Source organism: Pteropus vampyrus, unplaced genomic scaffold (genome assembly GCF_000151845.1).
Source record: "Pteropus vampyrus isolate Shadow unplaced genomic scaffold, Pvam_2.0 Scaffold25, whole genome shotgun sequence".
In the NCBI taxonomy this organism is placed as follows: Eukaryota; Metazoa; Chordata; class Mammalia; order Chiroptera; family Pteropodidae; genus Pteropus; species Pteropus vampyrus.
In genome coordinates this window covers 12,475,611-12,497,487 of record NW_011888806.1, presented here as the reverse complement: position 1 = coordinate 12,497,487, position 21,877 = coordinate 12,475,611, and the positions used below count along the sequence as shown (strand labels likewise).

The 21,877-nt window shown below is 35.9% G+C and overlaps 1 protein-coding gene across 3 annotated transcripts in view; it reads left to right on the top strand.

Moving 5' to 3' along the window:
- Nucleotides 1-21,877, top strand: part of GPAT3 (glycerol-3-phosphate acyltransferase 3) — an 81,964-nt gene that overhangs the window by 37,611 nt on the left and 22,476 nt on the right. For all 3 annotated transcript variants that reach the window (XR_002779403.1, XM_023528443.1, XM_011356333.2), the window contains exons 3-11: nucleotides 5,852-6,122; nucleotides 9,173-9,247; nucleotides 9,757-9,846; nucleotides 11,597-11,690; nucleotides 17,077-17,192; nucleotides 18,439-18,494; nucleotides 19,018-19,103; nucleotides 19,645-19,773; nucleotides 20,256-20,335. Coding sequence is in view for 2 of the 3 variants with exons in the window: in XM_023528443.1 (XP_023384211.1) it covers nucleotides 5,852-6,122; nucleotides 9,173-9,247; nucleotides 9,757-9,846; nucleotides 11,597-11,690; nucleotides 17,077-17,192; nucleotides 18,439-18,494; nucleotides 19,018-19,103; nucleotides 19,645-19,773; nucleotides 20,256-20,335 (997 nt within the window). In the remaining variant the exon portion in view is untranslated. The remainder of the gene's footprint in view (nucleotides 1-5,851; nucleotides 6,123-9,172; nucleotides 9,248-9,756; nucleotides 9,847-11,596; nucleotides 11,691-17,076; nucleotides 17,193-18,438; nucleotides 18,495-19,017; nucleotides 19,104-19,644; nucleotides 19,774-20,255; nucleotides 20,336-21,877) is intronic.

The window sequence follows — 21,877 nt, the reverse complement described above, 5'->3', positions numbered from 1 at the left end:
AAGAAACTGGGGCATGGGAGGGAAGAATGTAAGCCTGGCTTCCTTGCCAAGGGCCAGAGGCCCTCAGTAGAGCTCCTTGTGCCAGGTTAAGGACCTCACAGTCAACAGTGGGTTCTGGGACAGGTGACCAATTGCTTAATAATTGGGTAGGGAGATATAAAGTTAACTTTTTTTTTTTTTTTAACGGAAGTAGTATTTATTGAATCCTGTAATGGTAAATCACTGAAATAGGAGATTCACAGGTATTGCCTGCTTCAATTCTTTTTAAAAAGAATGTGGTAAGAACACTTAACCTGAGATCTACCCTCTTAACACATTTTTAAGTGTGCAATACAATATTGTTAACTATAGTAATATCGTATAGCAGATCGCCAGTAAAATTTTTTAAAAACTGAAGCATAACATATATAGGCAAAAGTGTAAAATTATTAAGTGTATGACTTGGTGAATTTCCCAAGGTGAACTTAGTTGTGTATCTCTTCCCTAGATCAAGAAATAGAACATACCAGTACTCAACAAAGTTTCCCTAATGCCCTAAGTCCCTACAGAATGAGGAAGTATATTTTTGTTAATTCCAAACTAGACTTAATTTAAAAATTCTCTATAGATACAGTGCTAAAGGAGATTTCTATTTCATGGTACTGCCACTTTATGATCACCTCTGTTTTGAGTTAGTTAGGCTTATGATTGGGTAGGATTCTAGCTTAAACAGACTAATTCAAACAAAGTTTCCATGAGAGAGTGTGTTTTGATCTCTGAACTTCTGACTTTTGGAATACAACCCATTGATAGGTTAAGGATCAACTTCTATGTATAAGCCTATTATATCCAGTTTTGATCTGTCATGGACCCTGATTTTCCCTAATTACCGACCTAGAAAGTATGCTATACAACTGGAGAATGGGAAAACTAGCGTGATTTATAAATGGGCAGTTATTTCTAGAATTCACTCAGCTAATTTAGAGTTAATTATATTTGAGATGGTTTTAACTTCAGCCTTCATTTCTTTTAATAGGCCTTTCATAGCTGGTATTATTTATGTACCAGTGACTTGCTAAAGGCACAGGGGCACAGGGCAGCTTGTGCAATTAATCGCTTTCATTATATAGAGATAGTTGTTCTCATTTTATTTTTATCCGAGCATGGACCTTGTCGTGTTGGGCAAAGCATTTGGTATAAGGACAAAGTTCAAATGTTTATTATGGCTTTATTTTTTTAAAGCTGACTTGTGAAACAAAGGAAATATTTTCTAGAATCAGTGTTTTACCAATTTAAGAACTGTGAGTAGCTCTGAAAGATGAGGATGATTAATTCATTAATAATAATTGGGTTTCTTTAATGACAATAAAAACCAATATCAAAATTGGGTCTGTGCTAGTTAAATCTGATATGTATATATATCTATATTTTGAAGACTATTGGTCCATTTATGAATGTTTCTTGGTGCCAAAAGAAATATATTCACTTTTTCTGTACTTTGATCCCTGATACATGGTGAGTGTCCCCTATATGCTGACTGAATTAAATAGTTTTTTTTTCCTGTTAGATGTTTATACTCAGTCATTCTGACCCTTAAGGGTCAATATAGTCAATATATTTCAGGAAGGAAGTAACATTATTCAGTCATGCTTCTTTTGACATCTAATTTTATAACACCCATTTTCAGATTTGCTCTAAACTGTTACCTGCTCTCTTACAATAGAGATCTTCAACTTAGGAACAACTGTCAGTTCCATGTAATGATTTTTCTTTGTTATTGCACCTCTGTAGTTACCACTTAGTTTAATAAATAAAACTTCACAGAAGCAATCCAATTCTCCCATGTATCCCTCCCTGAGTCCGTTACCCTGCCAACCCTTCAAACTACTACTCTGATTTTGGTGTTTATTATTTTTGTGCATGTTTTCATACTTCACCTATTCATGTATGTATCTTTAAATAATACATTGTACTTTTTGCATTATTCAAACTCTATAAAAATACCTCTTTCCATTCTGAGTTGTTTGTTTATTCTGATGTTTACATAATATCTAAGCTGGTAATTGTTCTGGTTAATTTCTTTTAACTCCTGTGTAGGATGTACTGTATATATCCATTTTTAAATATGAGCTGCCTTTTATTATTCATTTATTTGAGATAAAAATGTCATGTAACAATTAGAATAACATGATTCAATATTTGTATGTATTGCTATTTGTTCATCTATCTAATTTGATAGTTATATATGTCTACTTGTGCACAATTTTATAAGAATCTCTCTAGAGTATAAGTGAAAAGATCTTCCTTAAGGTGGAATGCCAAATAATAAGTGTGGAAGGAATGAAGGAGTGAGAAAATACTATTTTAAAAGATACATGGTCCCAATTTATTCAGGCAAGAATCACCATAGATGCTAATACTATTTCGTAAAAGTTTGAGGAGCAGGATATTTCCATCGTCTCAAAGTATCTCTCTTTTACAGATAGTTATAGATAATAAGTGTCTACTTATTAATAAAAAAGAGAAAAACAGTAACTTTACAGTGGAGAAAACCAGTAAGCACTAAGTACCTTCAACTGATCAAAGTTAAATGTTGCCAGTCATGGGACTAACTGAGATCACGCACCTCCTGACATGATGCACTGAGAAGGATGTAACATGAGTTACACAGCATTTCTGCCAAAAGTGTATACAACCTGTATCTAATCATGAAGAGATATCAGATTAACCCAAATTAAGAGACATCTACAAAATAAATGGCTAAATAAATAAATAAATCGCTTATACTCTTAAATAATGTCAACGCTTAAAAAACAAAGAAGGGCTGGCAGCCTTTCCATATTAAAGGAGAGTAAAGAGACTTGATCTATAAATGTAATGTGTAATCCTGTATTGAATCGTGGACCAGCAAAATATCCTATGAAAGATATTATTGGGATAATTTTCAAAATTTGATTAAGGACTGTAGATCAGATACTAGTATTGTGGTCATGTCAATCACTGAAGTTTTCCTGATTTTGATAATTGTACTGTGATTAAATAAGTGAAGTTCTGTGTCCTAAGAAAATCTCTGTTGAAATATTTGGGGAAAAGGGTGTGATGTCTGCAATTTATTCTCAAATGGTTCAGGAAAAGTATCTTTTAATACATACAGAGATAGAACAATGAAGCAAGTGTGTCAAAATGTTGTTAATTAGTAAATTTGGGTGAAGTGAACTATTGTTGCAACTATTCTATATATTGGAAATTATTAAATAAAAATCTTCCTGAAGTATATCTGGGAGTGGAGTTGCTGGGTCTTGGGCTATGGATACCTTGGAATTTACTAGACAGTACCAAATTGTTTTTGAGTGTGGTTGTGCTAATTATATTCTCATTGTCTCAAATCTTCACCAACACTTGATATTATTCAATTTAATATTTTTATCAGTCTTTATGGGTATGAAATAGTATCTCATTGGGGTTTTAGTTTGCATTTCTCTCATTATGGTGAAGCTGAACATCTTTTAAATGTTTAGTCATTAAGACTTACTTTTTTATGAACTACTTGCCGTATTCTTAGCCAATTTTTTTTGGGGGGGGCTGGGTTCTTTGACTTTTTTTTTGTTAATTTTCTGTATGTCTTAATATATCCTGGAAATTAATCTTTTATCAGTTAGGTGCTTTGCACCACATACTTTTGAAAGAGGCTTAACAAAAATATAAAATTGAGTTATATTTCATTGGAGTTACCCAGAATAAAATAGGTCAGGGGGCAGAGAAAATATTGCACATCAATGTGTAGAGGCTAGGGGGCTGGATTCTGCTTGCAAGTCTTTTCTCTCCTGGCTCCATTAAATAATATGAGGCAACTTGAACTTGCATTTTTATCTCTGGCCCCTCTGAAAAAGGTTATTTTTAGAAGTCCTTCCCACTGTCTCCAGTGTGTTTCATTCAGAGATTTAATAATTTGTTCTTCTCTCCTCTTTTAGATTAAAAAAAAATTGATATATTGCTAAATAATGAAACTGTACTGTTAAATATTGTTCAGTACTTGAATTGAGTAACTTGCTGTAAGAGGAATAGCAGTGCCAAGACCAAGAGGGCATTTCAGTAGTGAGACTATTTTGGTTCATCCTCTAATACTAATTAAACGTTTTCAAAGATGGTGGAGAAAGGTTAAACCACTTCGTCTTAACTATTGAAAAAGATCATTCAAGATCTTTATTGTGCTAATTCTTAAGGCGATTAGGTATTAGCTTTATATGTGGGCAAAAAAAAACAAAACCAAAACCAAAACCAAACCCAAATACCCCTAAAAAATCTCAAAAGTAAAATCATAAAACTTTAGCTTTGAAAGAAAATAAAGATTTTCTTTATTTCCTCTCCCCATTTTATAAAGGAGGACACCAAGTTAGGTGACTTATCTATTAGCCACAGTCAGAAGCTGGTGGTTGTCCTAAACAGAACTTGACTTTGGACTCCAGGTCCTCTATAACTTTCTACTCAAGAGCATTATGCTGCCATTCCTTCAAGAAAACTGGTACACTGTAGCTCCTTAGATGGATGTACACGCAAGTTCTCCAGAGAATGAATCTTATAGCATTCTCCACTTTCCTCTTTGATTTCCTAGGAACCTGGGAAGTGAAAAAATGAAAGGGGATCTTCTTTCAGGGAATTTAACAGCTTAATCTCCAACTCAAAAGAAAAAACTTTTCTAATGTAGGAAGTAAATTTCTTTGTAACAGACCCCAGAAAGACAAATGTATGGTCATATCACCGTGTATATAGCTACTCTTTATTCTTCGAAGATCTTCTCATCTTTTATTCTTATTTAGTGGTTAGAACTTTATGCTATGTTATACTACTTTAGAAATCTTTGAATTATTTTCTTTATGGAAAATAACAATAACAGTATAAAGAGGAACATCTAATCCCAGAGATAACCACTTCATGTTTCCTCTTGACATTTTTTTCTCTATGTACATATATTTTATAGAGTTAAACTATATAGTGTTAGATCTTGCCTTTTTCACTTAACATTACTTATTAATGGGTGCATTATATCTCATAGTGTGGATCAGTTATAATGAAAATGCTACAGTGAAACTCTTGCCTACATTTCTGATTATTTTCTATGACAGATTCCTAGAATTAGAATTATTGAATCATTATCAAAAGTATATTTAGTTTCCTCATGGTAGATTTTGATGAAATTCTTATTAGTTCCACACTTATACAAATTGAATATGAGGGTACCTGTATTATTTCTGTCACTGAAATTTATCATTAAACAAAGATATTGCTGATTTGATAATGAAATAGGCCAGTCTTCGACTAATTCACATCTTCGATTTACTAATAAAAAGGTTTTAATAAATTTATTAACTATATTTCTTCTGCAAATTTAGTTCATGAACTTAGCTTACTTTTCTGAGGGGCCTGTGTTTTTCTTATTAGTTAATTTTTATATACTAAAAAACATCAACCGTTTGCCATTTGTGGTAAATACCTTTTGCCATTTTGCTTGCTTTTTGGCTTTATGGTTTTTATAAGGGGAAAAGAGAAGTCTTTATTTTTACACAATCTAGATCTATACTTGGAGAGAATTTGTTTCTGTGAGTTCTTTCTCTAATGGGGTGTAGGAGGAAATACAAGCAAGAGGGTTATTGAGGACCAAAATTCCTCAGTAATGAATTGAAATCATTGAGTAGAGACCATTTCATGCAGACTCAGTGATTTCACCTCTTTTCCCATTTGTAGTTGCTTGTCTTTTATTTCTGAAATCTGTTACCCATTAAATTTATTTAACTGTCTTCTGCACAGTTGCCCTTTTGGTTAGTTGTTCTTATGTCCTATAGCATTTTCTTATGTCCTGATGCTTTCTTTTAAGGTATTATCCAAAGAGATGAGTCACCCATGGAAAAAGGGCTCTCTGGTCTGCGAGGAAGGGACTTTGAGCTGTCTGACGTGTTTTATTTCTCCAAGAAGGGATTGGAAGCCATTGTGGAAGATGAAGTGACCCAGAGGTTCTCCTCAGAGGAGCTAGTTTCATGGAATCTCCTTACAAGGACCAATATCAATTTCCAGTACATCAGTCCACGGCTCACCATGGTGTGGGTAGTAGGTGTCATGGTACGCTACTGTGTTCTACTACCTCTGAGGTATGCCTCCTGCCCATTTCTGATGACACAATTGCTTCAGCTTTCTTTTAAAGTTATGAATGTGGCCATTTAAAAAATGGCCACATGAGAATATTATGGTACTGATCTCACTCCTTTCCACTTAGAAAATACCACCAAATGTGACCTTTCTAGGACAGTATTAAGTATCTATTCTACTTTCACATTTTTTCCTAAATGAAGGTATGTATTCAGAATCCAGTATATATCAGTTTTGGATCCATGTTACTCTTTCAGTCATAGATAATTTGAGGATGAGAAAAGGGCAGCCAGAAAAAAGAAGAGAGGATTTACAGTTTCACATTCACCTGTGTGTCAACCAAACTATAACTTCCTCTCTTTCTGGTCTGTAGCAGTTCATAGCTACAGAGGGAAGAAAAAAATTCTAGGAGTGGTTACCACATGGGGGAGACACATTCAGAAGAGTAAATTTGTTTCATTCATTTCTGTTATAATCGCTCACTTTTCTTATTAAAAGTTCCCCACCTGGGAACTAAGTTTGGTTCTGAGTTTGAGAGCCACCTGATGAAGAGGTACCCTCAAGCCCAGTTGAATGGAACTATGGTGTGGAACATGGAGTAGAAGAGGTGACACCGGGTAGTGGGATAAAGTGCAAGTGACCAGGGTCTTTTTAGCATGGTGGTAGCAGGTAGTAAGCATGTCACGACATCACTCTCGATTGTCTTGCTTCATTTCCCTGGATATGGCCTTGGCATCCTCTCAGTAGAGCTTTTCAAGCAGTTATTACCAGCCAATAAAATTGACACATGAATTGGAAACCCTTGACCATCTCTAGGATGGCCTATACTTGCCTCATTCAGATTTATTACAAGGGAAGAGATTGCTTAAGTATAGGCAAAGGCACATATTTAAGAAGCTCTTTCTATTTCCTTATGCTCATGTTGCCAGTGTCTAGATGTTGGAGCATGGTACATCTTTTGGGAATTGTTTCAGCTGTGATAACAAAGTGAAATTCAGGGTTTCACATACATTTTTGCTTGAATTTTAAGACAATGTTCCCAAAGTGGGGTTCATGTAACTCTGGGGATGCCCAAGGCCATTGGTGTGCAGGAAATACTTGAGCTTTTATTTATTAGATGTTTCTAGTCTATTTATAGTTAAAGCTTCCATTTATTCTGTTTTTATTCTTAACAAGAAATAAAACTTCAGAAAAATTGAATATATAGATTGCTCTTATAGCTTCACTTGGTCCATGGAGCAGGCACCTTATCCAAGGCAACCTGAGAGAAGAGTGTGGATTTTACAACACAGATTACTTGAGATCCCTCATTTGTCGGTTAGTTTTTACCTGCCATGGGTGCCCAGCAAATGGTATTATGATTCTGTTATCTAGTTTAAACTAAACTAATACTCACAAGATAGATAGTGACATAAAAGATTCTTGCAAAGCAACAACAGATTTAAGATAACCCAATAGTGTAAGTGCCCAAGAACAAAAAGGAAATGGCAGAATTGAGACTCCTCCTCTTAGTGTGTACTTTTCATTATGAAAGAATTGCTTCGTGAATGGTTTTTAAAAGGAGCTGCTACAAAGTGAGCATTTAAAAACAGATTGTGCTAAAACCGATTGTGTTGATGGTTGCACAACTCTGTGAATATGCCTAAAACCACTGAGTTTTAGATTTTAAATGGGTGAATTTTATGATATGTGAATTGTAGCTCAGTAAAGCTCTTAAAAAAAAAAACAATTTGTGGCTGAAACCTTAAGTCATCTGTGAGAACTCTCATGTTGGCTCACTTAAACTGGGAAACAGAATCTTCTGGCCTGTTAATCTAGCAAATAAAAACTTCCAATCATTTTGAACACAGTTGTTAAACATGTTAAAATGTAATCCCTTCTGATTTAATGTGTTGGAACAAGTAATTCTTATTAGGGCAAGAAGGCAAAACATTTTAAAACTTTTGCATAATTGATGGCTGAGATTAAAAACTTCTAATCAGTGACTGACTTGAAAGTATGGCATCTAAAGAAAACTGAACTTGACTTTCAAATCACTATGCCAAAAGGTGTTAAACCAAGAATTTTAACAAGGTATTTATAAGGAAGCCCTATTTATTTGAAAAGATTTAAAATCTCAACTTTTTCTTTGAATAATTCTATTTATATTTCTAAAAATGACTTTTGTTTTGGAGTGATTGGAAGGTATATTAAAAGCACTTTTCAAAAATGAGAAGGTGTCTATGTGGAGATCATAAGTATTATCAGTCATCTGGTTTACTAATTTCCAAGTTACTTTGAACCATATAAAAGGACAAGTTAGATTTGATTTATAGGATTCCTACATGGTGATATAATTTGATGCTCTTATTATGAAAGCGCCTTTAACTTATAACTTTTTTGTCATTTGCTATAAATTTTAAACTCTTTTGAGAAAAATTTGAATTGTACCTTTTTGCCTCGTCATTAAAAAACACAGAAAAACAAATTATTTTCAGACTTTTGCAAGATATTTCCTTTTACAACTATATCACGCAACACCTGAAAAAAGAAAAAAAAGATGATTACTTAAACTTGAAACAACTCCTTTATACAACATAAAACTTTTTTCTCATGTTATACAAGAAGTTAATATGTATATTTAAAATAATTCATAATAATTTTACAATTAAAATAAGAAAAGTAGAAGGGACGACTTTTGATTTATTCCCTTCACGAGCCTGCTTAATCTTCTGATGATTATATAGATTGAACTTGACAGTTTTGTGGACCAATTTCCAGGCCTTCTCTATATGCATCTATAGACCAGTTATATGCTTGCTGTTATTTTGAAAATGGTATCATTCTCTATATATTATTTTGAAACTGCGATTTTCTTCTCTCAAAATGTACCAAGGACCATTCTTCCATGTCAGAATTTACAGATTTACCCAATTCTTTTAATGGCTGCACCATATTTCATAACGTGATGCCCCACAACTTATTTACAATTTCATTATTTATGAACTTTTTAGGTTATATTCCTTTACCCCTACTATTCAACCAAACTTTTGCATTACCTTTTCTTTTTCAGGGTAACCTTGGCTTTCATTGGGATCAGTTTGTTGGTTATTGGAACTACACTGGTTGGGCAGCTACCAGATAGCAGGTGAAATGTTTCCTTCCACTCAACCAAAACAGGCCTGTCTCTTTTCTTAGCTGTGTCCACAAAGAGAATATTTGTTTGATTCCTGTGTATTTCATCCAATTTATGACCTCAACACGCTTGTTAAAATACTGCTTACTTCAGATTCTTAGTCTTTATTTGATTTTCCATCATACTTTCATATAAATCGTAAGAAGATGTTTTTTTCAAAGGAGAAAGAAAGAGAAGAAAGAAAATGGACTGAGGAACTTGAAGAAAGCAAGAGAGTCCTCTAGTATTGTCAGGCTAGTAAGACTGAGATCAAAGAAGCTCCAGCTTATCTTGGAAGTAGGGAGGGAGCTATTTTCAGTTAGCGTTTTGTTCTAAATGCCTTAGCGAGACTGTAAGAACTGAACTGTGCTTGTGTTTCAGATCACAGTATGCTGCTGTGAAGGAGCACATTAAAGCTTTTACTGTATTGTTTCTTAGGAGTGCCTAGAACTGCACAATAAAATGTTTTCTCTTTCCTTCAGCCTCAAAAACTGGCTGAGTGAACTGGTCCACCTGACTTGCTGCCGGATCTGTGTGCGAGCCCTCTCTGGTACCATTCATTATCACAACAAGTGAGTGTCTGCTGGCTTCACGCCTGCCTTTCTCTAGGTAAATCCAGTATGTGATTGACAGAAGTGGGTGGGAGGAAGCAGGTGAAATAACACCTCCTTCCTCTGTGTTCGCCTTTACTGCTTACAGCATCATAGACATAACGATGCACAAAAACACTTTTAAAAAGCAATCCATTTACAGAAAGAACATACTAGTAAACATGTAATGGGCATTTATGGTATGCGGGCCAGGCCTGTGCTTCTCACAGGTCATCTGTATGAGAGGTGCTGTTATCTTGTTTTATAGGTGAAGAAATGGAGGCTCTGGAATTAGTTGTCTAGGGTCACGTAGCGAGTACATGGCAAATTTTGAACTGGACCTGTCTGACTTAAGCAGTGAGGAAGGAGACAGGCCTGTTGTGTGGTGGAAGGGGGATTAGACTTGTCGTTTGGAGACCTGGTTTCCTGTCTCAGTCCTGCCATCTCTGAAATTCTGTAACAGGACCTTGCAACAGGACACAACATTTTAAATCATAGAGGATAAAGGTAGCTAAATGAAGTTATTACCTCACCCTTAAATCATAGAGGATAAAGGTAGCTAAATGAAGTTATTACCTAAGTAGAAGTTGTTTTGATTGTTTTTGAGTTATTTTCTATTAAATAATTTTATTTGTTTATTCTTTTTACATTTAACATCGTTGTTTTATAAGCTCTAAAACAGGCCTATTTTTTACTGACTGGATCTTTCTGTCTCATTTGTAGACAGGAAACATTTTATCATTTGGCTTTTCCATGTGTTAACTAACATCAAAGGCCCCTTATTTTCTAAAATTCTATGATTTTTGTGATTAGGCTAGGAATTTTGGGGTGAGGAGTAGAAGAAAATGCTTTGGTAAAAGTGTGAATAGAGGAGATATCTTTTACAGAAAAGGTGCTCTAATTACATGGAGAGAAGTTTATAACTTTTTATAGAATTGCTTCTAATTTTAGAGGACACATGCTAAAGTTGTTATACATTTGCTCCCCTTTCTTCTCTGTATAGGCCCAAAGAAAACTACTTCATTAGTGTCAAATATTGGTTGAACTCTAAGACAGAGATTGGCAAACTAAACTATTGACCCATAGGCCAAATGGGGCCTGCCATCTGTTTTTTGTAAATAAAGTTTTATTGGAACACAGCAATGCTCATTCATATACATGTTATCCATGGCTGCCTTTGTGCCAAAACAGCAGAGTCCAGCAGTTTTGACAGGAATTGGCTGGCTTGCAAAGCCCCAAATATTTACTGTCTGGCCTTTGATAGGAAAAGTTTGCCAACCTCTGTTTTAGAGGAATAGGGGAAAGGAAGGAAACTATATTAAATTTACTCTGTGGATCACTATGAAGCCTCTAAAAGTGACGCTTATGAAGGTAGAAATAATATGAAAATATGATAAAATAAATGAAACATATCACAAAATTTATTAAAGTTGTGGAATCTTTGTAATTCAGTCTAATATTTTAAAATTATTTTTTTATCATAAAAGGAAAATACGATTATTACTGAAAACAACATAATTATATGTAAAGGGAAGATCAAGGGCTTCTTCTCCTATATTCTTACCCCAACTCCAGCATTATAGCCTAGAGATAACCTTTTTAAGATGGACCCATTTACATCAAAACTTTATTTGTTTGGAATTTTTTAAAAAGAATGAAACCTCTACATGCTGTTCTGCCAAATAGTGGCCATTTTTCAAAGTTTAGTGTTTACCATTGTTTATAATTGCAGGCAATACAGACCCCAGAAGGGAGGCATTTGTGTTGCCAACCATACCTCTCCAATAGATGTTTTGATCTTGACAACGGATGGATGCTATGCTATGGTAAGATCAGCTCAGTGATATTTTAAGGAGTTCTATGTTCTGTGGATTGCTCAAACTTAATTTATTTTGGCACACGTTAGAAAGTTAGTTTTATGTTAGAAAGTGACCGAGTTATACTATTGTAGCTATATGTTATGTAATATATTTACATGAAACTATATAGTGCAAGAAAAAGGAAGAAAATAACCATTATATTTAAGGTAATAAAAATTTTACCTTACTGAAATGTGGATATACTTAAGTTTGATAGGACTTTATAAAGTTGATTCCATTTTACTTCTAAAATCCCTAAGATGTTTAATAACACTCTGAGACATTAAAGTCTTCTTCTTTAGTGCTGTTCAGATCTCTTACTAGATAGTTAGTTCTGTATTCCTTTAGGGAGTAATATACGATTAAAAAAATCTGGCTCTATAATGAACATCAAGAAAAAAAGGCAAATATTTATACCACATTGCCTTTCTTAGTTCTTGCTTACAGCCCCAAGGGGAAAGAAATGAAAAGAAAACACTACAACAAGCCATAAAGCCCACAGTAAAATCAAACACCTTAAAAGACCTTTTCATGGGATGAACCACGTTCCAGTTTTTTTTCTAATCTGTGTTTTCTATTGCCCTTAAAAACTTGTCAAGGTTTCCTTTACCCTCTTTAGGTCTGAGTCAGGTAAATTATGGATTAAAAATGTCCTTTCCTGTGGTGGTCGATATGCCTTATGATCTGTGAGATAGTATGATAGAGGGGATCCTGGAGAATCTTCTTTTCGTATCTCATGGTGGTAGCTTGGGCTTCAGGGGGAACAGATGGATTTTTTTTTTTTTTTCACTTGTCAGCTTCAGTGACTGATAGTCATAGTCAAGTGTGCTTTTCTGGGAAGGTATAGAAAGGGAGCCATTATTGATTAAGTGTCTGCTTAATCAAAGGGAGGAGAGTAGGAAGTTCCGGCGCTCGTGCTGGTATATGACTATCCATGGGTCATACAATCACTGAGAGGGTTTCGAAGACCTTTGTAAAAACTTCTCACTTACTGCCAGGTATTCAATCTGTCTAAAATATAAGTTCAGATACATAACTCATGGGCAACCACATTTTAACACATTTTAAAATTTCTCTAAGTTGGGCTCTTTCTGAATCTAAGGCAGTTTTAACCAATAGACATGGGAATTGGCAGTTCTAATGATTCTCCCAATTGCTCCCTCCCTCCCCTGACCCTCCACCTAGCCAACATATTAATGCTAACTGCATTCCTTCTGCCGTGCTCCCCATCCCCGTGACCATCCATCAGCTACTGATTTGTTCTTCTTCACCCCTTCAGCCCCCCAAACCTCCCTCCCCTCTGTCTGTCACCAAATTGTCCACTATATTTGTGTCTGTTTTTGATTAGTTTGTTCTTTTTATTCCTTAGATTCCTCATATAAGTGAAATCATGTAGTGTTTATCTTTCTCTGTCTGACTTAAATTACTTCTAGGTCCATCAAAGCAATATCTTTTCCTTCCCCTTCCTTCTAGTCTAGGTGTGTCTTTTAATCTGAAGTGAGTCTCTTATAGGCAACATTTAGGGGTCTTATTTTCCTTTCCATTCATCCAATCTATCTTTTAGTTGGAGCACTTAATTCTTTCCCATTTGAGTACTTATTGGTAGGAATGTAGTTGTTACCATTCTTTATTGCTGTTTTTGATACATGTTTTTTCTTCTTAGAGAACCCCCTCCAACATTTCCTGTAATACTGGCTTGATGGTGATGAATTCCTTTAGCTTATTTTTGTCTGGGAAGCTCTTTATCTGTCCTTCAACTCTAAATGATAGCTTTGCTGGATAAATTATTCTTGGTTGTAGATCCTGGGTCTTCATCCTGTTGAATATTTTTTGCCAAGCCCTTCTGTCCTGCGTAGTTTCTTTTGAGAAATCAGCTGCCAGTCGTATGGATGTTCTCTTATATGTAATTATTTGTTTTTCTCTTGCCGCTTTTAACATTCTTTCTTTGTATTTAACCTTTGGCATTTTAATTATGATGTGTCTTGGTGTGGGCCTCTTTAGATCCCTGATTTTTGGAATTCTCTGAGCTTCCTGGAGTTTTATGTCCATTTCCTTCACCAGGTAGGGAAGTTTTCCATCATTATTTCTTCAAACAGCTATTCGACATCTTGATTTTCTTCAGGTACACCAACCAGATGGATTTTTGGAGCCTTAATAGTGTTTCATATGCTCCTTAAATTATTTTTATAGTCTTAGCATCTTCTCTCTTGCCATTCTGATTGTGTGTCCTTGGCTATCACATCCTCTAGATAGGGCATTTGATCCTCTTTTTTATCCACTTTGTTTATTCCTTTGTTTATTCCATTTAACTTCTCATTTCAGATAATGTGTTCTTCATTTCGGACTCGTTCCTTTTTATAATTTCCATTTCTATTTTTGTTTTTTATTTCTTTGTTGAAGTTCTCTATACTTCTAAAAGTTCATTGAGCATCTTTATAACCAGTGTTTTAAACTCTGCATCTGTAAGATTACTTGACTCCATTATATCTGGATCTCTGTTCTGTTCTCTCTTATGGTTTCTACTTCTTTGTCTTCCCATTTTGGCTGCCTTTCCGTGTCTGTTTCTATGTACTAAGCAAAGCTCTTAAGTCTCCCGGTCTTATTAGTGTGGATTTGTGAAGTAGGTGTCCAGTGGCACAGTCCTGAGAGGGGTTCAGCTGCAGGCCAAATTTAGCCCAGTCCTCTGCCCCTCCGTGACCATCTGTTAAGATTCAGCAAGCAATCCACAGATGCTGTGCTTATAGTTCCTTCAAAAGGCCACACCAGAAACCGAGGCCAGCTGCCTCCAGTGTGAGTCTAGGCACTGCTCAGTAAGGAGCACATGACTCGCTGAGGATATACCTGGATATGGTTGGGGTAGGCGAGGTTTCAGGGAATCCTCTGGGCAGAGCGACCTGTTATCCAGTTCGATGAGTCATGGCTATGGCGGCACTGTGTCCAGCACACTGGTAGTGGGGAGGGCTCAACAAGGAACAATGCATATCGCTGGCACTTCTGTACAGAGCGAGTCTCACTTCGGCCCTCACTCAACAATGTCTCCCTGTAAGTCCCTGGTGCCCCCGAATTGGCACTGGCGCTCAGAGCGAGCAGGTCCATCACCATGAAAATCCGCTTGCGGACACGGCCCCTTTAAGAGGCGTCTGCCGCTGCTGCAGCCTGCTTCCTCAGTGCTGGAGACTGAGCAGCCCCGCGTCCTTGCCCCGTCCCTCCTTCTGCCGTTGCAGGGTGATTTCTTGGATTTCTCCCTAGTTGTATGGCTTGTTCATCTAGATCTCAGGTGATTTTTCCTTGCTGTTGCTCCTTATTTCTGTCACAACTTTGATTTGGTCGCCAGAAGGATGAACAGAGCAGAGCCTCTATCTATGCCATTTTTTTTTCCTCTTCTGAAAGTGTGGGCTTTCTTAACAGCTATGTTGCCTGGTAAGGGTGGTCGTGCCTGTGCTTTAGGGGCAAGATGGTGAACTGCTCATTATCGCCACCCCTGGAAGGTCTTACAGCGGTCAAACCTGATCAATTGAGCATGTGAAACACTGATTCAACACCAAGAGCCAGATGAAGAGACTTAGGGTGAGGTCCTGCACAAAGAAGCATCTATCTTTATGGACGTTGACGCTGGTTTGGTGGCCCGTGGACGAGTTCTTGTTCACCAACCTGGAAACTCTCTTCCATGATTTTTGATTGTGTATAACTGCAATTACAATATTAACCACAATGTAGAAAAGCATAGTACCTGCGAACATTCCAGTGGGTTGAATGATAGAAACCTAAAGCCATTTGGATTTAAATCGGAGGCAGGAGGGCAGAAGTAGGAGGAAACTGTACTGCTATTTTGGCGGTCACATTTGGCCTCTTTGGGCTCAACATAAACTGTATGTTCAAGAATGTTCAAGATTCACTCTCAGTGGCTTTTCAAAGTTGTTTTTTCCCTCCTAGACAAAAACTTTTACTTTTTTTTTTTAATTTAGAAGCATTTTCTGATTTACAGAGAAGTTGTTAATAGTAAGAGTGTCACGTAAAACATCCATGTGCCCTCGATCCACGTTTACGTATTGTAACATTTGGTCCCATTTGCTTTATCACTTTCATTCTCATACATTGGCTTTCTCTCTGTCTCTCTACATAAAAATGCATGTGCAATATATTTTTAGTAATTTATATTTAATATTTCTAATATGATTTCTAATATTGATACAACATTGGAAATCTGAGTCTATATCAATTTATCTCATTCATAGTGTTCTTTTTTGCTTTCTCCCAATCCATAGTTGTATCTCCCTTTTTTCACAGTGAATATTCTATTTCCCAACAATATGAATTCCTTTTCTCAATTCTATAATACAGCCAAAATTGTTTTAGAATTGCTTTACTTGTTTTATTACAAAAAAAAAAATGTTGTAAACATAATTTAAGGTATTTTACGGTTCTTCTTGGTACCTTGTCCAAGATATTGGGTGTGTGGTCAAATACTGTCTTTATAAATTCCTTGGATTTTTCCCCCTTCTTCCTTTAGTATTGTTCTTTTATTCATTTGAAATACGGTTGGGTTCATTTGTTTCAGTTTGCTTTCAGTTTGCTAGTCCCATCCTTGTTGATTTAATTTTTGAATATTTAGGACATCAATATGCTTCCAAATATCAAAACTAACCAAAGAAGGCATAGAAGTGTCACTCCCTCCCACGTTCATTCTCTCCCACTCCCTCCTACCTATGTAGGTTTCCAACCTCATCGGTTTTGGTTATTCTTTCTTTTTGTGGAAATAAACAATATATGTGTATATTTTCCCTTCTGTCTTATATAAAAGGTAGCACACTATATTTGCTTGTTGCAATTTGCTTTTTTTAACTTAATAATATATCCTAGAAATCACTCCTTACCAGTTATAAAATTCAACCTTGTTCTTTTCTCAGATGCATGGTACTCCATTGGGTGTATGTACCATAGTCTATTCTTCTAATTTCTTATATTTGGACATTTAGGTAGTTTCTAATATCTAGCAATTACAATAAATGCTGCAATTAAAACTGTTGCATATATATTCAATCTGATGGGTGAGAAATGATATTTTAGTGTAGTTTTAATTTGCATTTCTCTTATCTTGACTACTTTTTAAAGCTAGAGTATAGTTAGTGTAGCAACATAGCTTAAAATTCAAAGGTGCCACTAAAGAACACCTTTTGCTTACATTTGACCATTCATGTCCTTTATACAGACTAAGAACTTTAGTCAGTAGAAGAAATTCAATCTTTTCTCTTGGTGGGAAATAGAAATTTATTCCCACTCAAAAAAAACACAAAAAACTTTCTTTGGACAGCTGTGCTTTTACATTTTTCTCTTTTTCTTGTGGTATTTCTAGGTTGGCCAGGTTCATGGTGGATTGATGGGAATTATTCAGAGAGCTATGGTCAAGGCTTGTCCACATGTCTGGTTTGAACGTTCAGAAATGAAGGATCGACACCAGGTTACTAAGAGGTAAGCAGTGACATTACTCAGTGTCTGCTGGGGTAGCATAAAATCTGATAAATCTTAGCCTTCCTGTCTGCCAAAGAGGGCAGAGTGGTTGGTACTAAGGATTAAAATTAAAATATGTTTAGCTCTATTTGTGGTTGGCTTTATCTGGTAAATCATGTGTCTTAACCAGATTTTTAAAAATGTTAATTCTGTAGACATAGTGGGGTATATGATGAGATCAGAAGGCCCAGAAGTTTATATTGCTGTGACTTAAGCATAGTCCTATTATTTTGAATTTTCAAAGTTAAAAATTACTACCTAGAAGATTAAATAATTGGTAACTGTTCTCTGAATAAATAGATGGTTGATTAAGTAAGTGTTTGCTGAATGACTGTTATCACTTAGATCTGTATAGAGACAGACAGAGCTAATGTTCCTTATGGAACAGGAGAAGGAACCTCTGGGGCTTGGGAGGGAGATGAGCTACCAGAAACCTTTGTTAGGAAACAGGTTTTTGCCCGAGGCCTTTAATCGAAGGCTGTCTGGTCACTGCTTCTATAAGCATGAAGATGGGCAATGCTCTTGAGAGTAAAATTAAAAGTACTTGTTGAAATCTGTTTAAGATTAGAAATCTATCCACTATCTTGAGATTTTTTAGCAATGGGATACTCTGGCATCTGTAATCTCTCCATCTCAGCCTTGCAAACTTGTGGTGAGCAGTTGGGAATATAGAGCTGGCTGCAGGGAGGACAGGACCTAAGCCTGGAAGAACTTTCGTTGTTCTCAGCATTATGGTGCATATTTAGTAGGAAAATTCAGCCTGACTCATTTGAGAAATCTTCTATACTTAATGGCCACAGGCAGACAGGTCCAGCCATCAATATCCCCATTTTTCAAATAAGGAAATGTAAGTACAAGAGGAAGAGCATAAAGCTTATGACACAGGGGCTCCAGAGCTCATGTCACATGACTGCTTAGCATTCTTTTTTAAGAGTAGTCAGAAGGCAGTGAAAGTCACTCACTCTGAGAAGAGAAAAAATGAAATAGTGCAGATATCCTTATACTTTTTTAGAAAGGGATCAACTTGAGTTTATTTCCTTTACTTATATCTTATTTCTTTATTATTATTATTTTTTTATAATAATATATCATTTCTTTTCTTCTTATTGCTCTACCATTATATTTGTTTCAGTAGAGTGTAAAGAGTACCAAAGGATTCCCATATCTCTCTTTTTAAAGGATTTCGATCTTTTATTTTTCTTCACAGACTAAAAGAACACATTGCTGATAAGAAAAAATTACCCATATTAATCTTTCCTGAAGGTAAGATGGGATTGCTTACCAAGCGATAGTTGATAACGATAAACACCAAAAGTGTATGAGGAATTGGATTGTTCTCCAGTTGGCATTCTTGGTCCAGATCTGTGCTGTCCTATGGGAATGTGATGGCCTTCTCTGAGCTAGTAATTCTGGGCTTTCTTTTGAGTTTGATGGAAATCATGGTACATTTTGATCTTAGAAGTTATTTCTGGGCAATGAATTTAGAAAAGTATTGTTCATAAGTTTTTCAAGGTCCTTATTTTAAGTGTGTTGAAATAGTCACCTGTTGTGAAGAGGTTGTATCTGGAGAATATTCAAGAGTAAAGTAAAAGTTTGTTATTAAATCTGCTTAGAACTGTCGAATTACTACGTAAGCAGGAATTGATTTGTGAAATGGTAGTAAAATGTCTATAACTTTGATATGATTTGAATAATTTGAATTATTTTTCTTTTAAAAATTTGTTTTAAAAAATGACTGCTTTTAAAAATATCTACCACCTCTTCCCCTACTCTCATTTCCCTGTAGGAACTTGCATCAATAACACTTCAGTCATGATGTTTAAAAAGGGAAGCTTTGAAATAGGAGGGACCATATATCCAGTTGCAATTAAGGTAAAACAGAGTCCCCCTCCCCCTCCAATAAAAAAAGGGTTATTTGGTAACTTAATTTTGATATAGTTTCAAATTAAAAATTTGCAAGAATAAGGAGCACTTGTATACTCTTTACTCATATTCTCCAGTTGTTAATATTTGGCTCCCTTTTCATGATCATTCCTCCATCTCTATTGATATGTATATAGTTATGTACTAGGGGACCATGTGCCAGGCCAGTGCCTGAGTACTGAGGACAAGGTGATAAGCAAAACAGATACTGTTACTATTTTCAGCCACCTTCCAGATAAGTGGGGAGACAGACATTTCAGAGTCCTGTAAATCACCCTCAGGGTTGCAGTGCTCTGGGGCTCTAGTCAGAGAAGGTTGCTGGACCGGTTTACTGTTTGGATCATTTCTATCAGGCAAAGAAGCTTCTCTTTTTCTTGGAGTCTGATAGAAATGGTTGAGGTTGGCCTGTAACCTCAAAAACATTGACTTGGATAAGAGAAGCCACCACTTAATTCATAACTGGGATGCATTTTCTTCTCTCTTTTCAAAGTATAATCCTCAGTTTGGTGATGCATTTTGGAACAGTAGTAAATACAACATGGTGAGCTACCTGCTTCGAATGATGACCAGCTGGGCCATAGTCTGCGATGTGTGGTACATGCCTCCCATGACAAAAGAGGTATGCCATTGATAAAAGCTGATCTTTGGTGCTATATCTAATCAGATAAAGGTGAGAAAACCTTTACTGAAAACCTGGGTGTCTTCCTTTTACATCAACAAGAGCTGGACTTCCTTTCTGCTTTCTCAGCAAATGAGTCCATTTTTAAAAATGTACTTCTCTTTAAATCAGGCCAATTTATATTTGGAGACTCTTTTCCATAATAGTTTTTATAATTGATATGGATTTATTAAACCTACAAATATTATGGAATGTTGTATCTTGGCTAAGACTAAAGAGTATAATAAATATGTATACATGATAAAAAAATTAATACGGCGCTGCATTTTCTTGATAAATAATATTTGCTGTGATTGAGAATAGAACATATTTGAGCTCAAATGTGAATCTTATATTTTAAAACAAATCTAAATGATTGTGAGACATGTTAAGGCATTATATGAAGACTCCATCCCCAGGATGTACTTGTAATTTTTTTCCAGGAAGGAGAAGATGCGGTCCAGTTTGCTAACAGGGTTAAGTCTGCTATTGCTAGACAAGGAGGATTGACTGAACTTCCCTGGTAAGAAAATTTTCAGAAGTACTATCACTTTTTTTAGTTAAAACTTTTAATAATGTTATTTATTATGTTAGTTATCTGGAGGTGTAGTGGCCTTGACAAGGTTTATACATCGTAACAATGGCTTAATAAGATAGAAGTTAATCTCTCTCATTTAAACATAGGCAGTCCACATTGGCATGACAGCTCATTCTGTATTGTTCTACCATCCTGAATGTGCTTCTACTTTATGGTCCAAGATGGCTGCTCCAGCTCTACCTTGTATGTTCAGCAAATGCCTACAGGGAGGAATTAAAACAAGAAGGACACCTCATGTGTTTAAGAGCACAGGCTAGAAGTTGGACATGCCACTTCCACTTCTCTGGTATCTCTTTTTATGAGAACACTAATCTCATCATGAGGGCACCACCATCATAATCTTAATTTATCTTAATTATCTCCCAAAGGCCTCATCTCCAGATACCATCATATTGGGGATTAGGGCTTCAGTATAAGAGTTTTGTGGGGGAAACAAACATTTAGTATGTATTGGAGAGGGTTAGACTACATTATAATGGGAGCTTAAATTCCTACATTCACAGACGTTATAGTAGCAAGATGGTGCGAAATAGTCCGTACTTAATGATGTCTCTACTGTCTATCTTTTTTGGTGTTTTGAAAACACTTTATATGAAAAGTTTATCAGAGACGATTGCAGCAATGTTCGAGGAGCAGGATTTGGCTAGCTGAGTCAGGCCATCAGCCAGGTAACTGAGAACTTCTGAACCCGCAGAGGAACCCAAGACTGTTTAGGGAGTAAGCCTCTGGAAAAAGGGCTAACTTGATTCTTATTCTCCTTTATGCAAGAGTGAGAAATGTCTCTAAAATATTTTACTCATTCACATATGTCGAATACAACTAATTTTACCCAGGAAAGCCTGGTTCTGGCATCTGTTATGCTAGTTAACAAGCCACTAATTTCTACAGTGAAAACCCACTTCTAAAATTCATTATGCTAATTTACAAAGCTTGGGAGGTTGATGAGAGAGAAAGATAGCTGAAGCCTTATGGTGGCCTTCTGATTAAATGTCTGCCTGACCACCTCTAATGTGAGTTCTTGATTTAGGGCAACTAATTGGCCCTGAGGTCAAGACTAGAGTTAGGATAGGTTGAGGCTAACATTTGTATTATACTCTCTGAGCTGGAATATGTGAAACTAAATTACAGACAACATAACATCTTGAAATGATAGACTTCTCAATGTCCTAATTTATAATGCCTTAGTTTATAAATGCCCTAAGGAGTCCATGTTCATTGTATAACTGGTTTCCTTTCTCTTGTTCATTGTTTCCTATTCTTTACTTCTTTCCTCTTACCTGACATCCCAGCCCTGCTGCTGCCCTGAGCCATTATAAAAAGCTTTGAGTTTTGACTCAGTAGCCTCAGACACTAAGGAAAGGAAGAATGCCTTGAGAGACAAAAACAGCTGAGGGGAGTCGGTTGCAGAATAGACACTGATCAGATTGGCTTAAATGAAATCTTTTAGAAATTGATCCTCAGAAATTT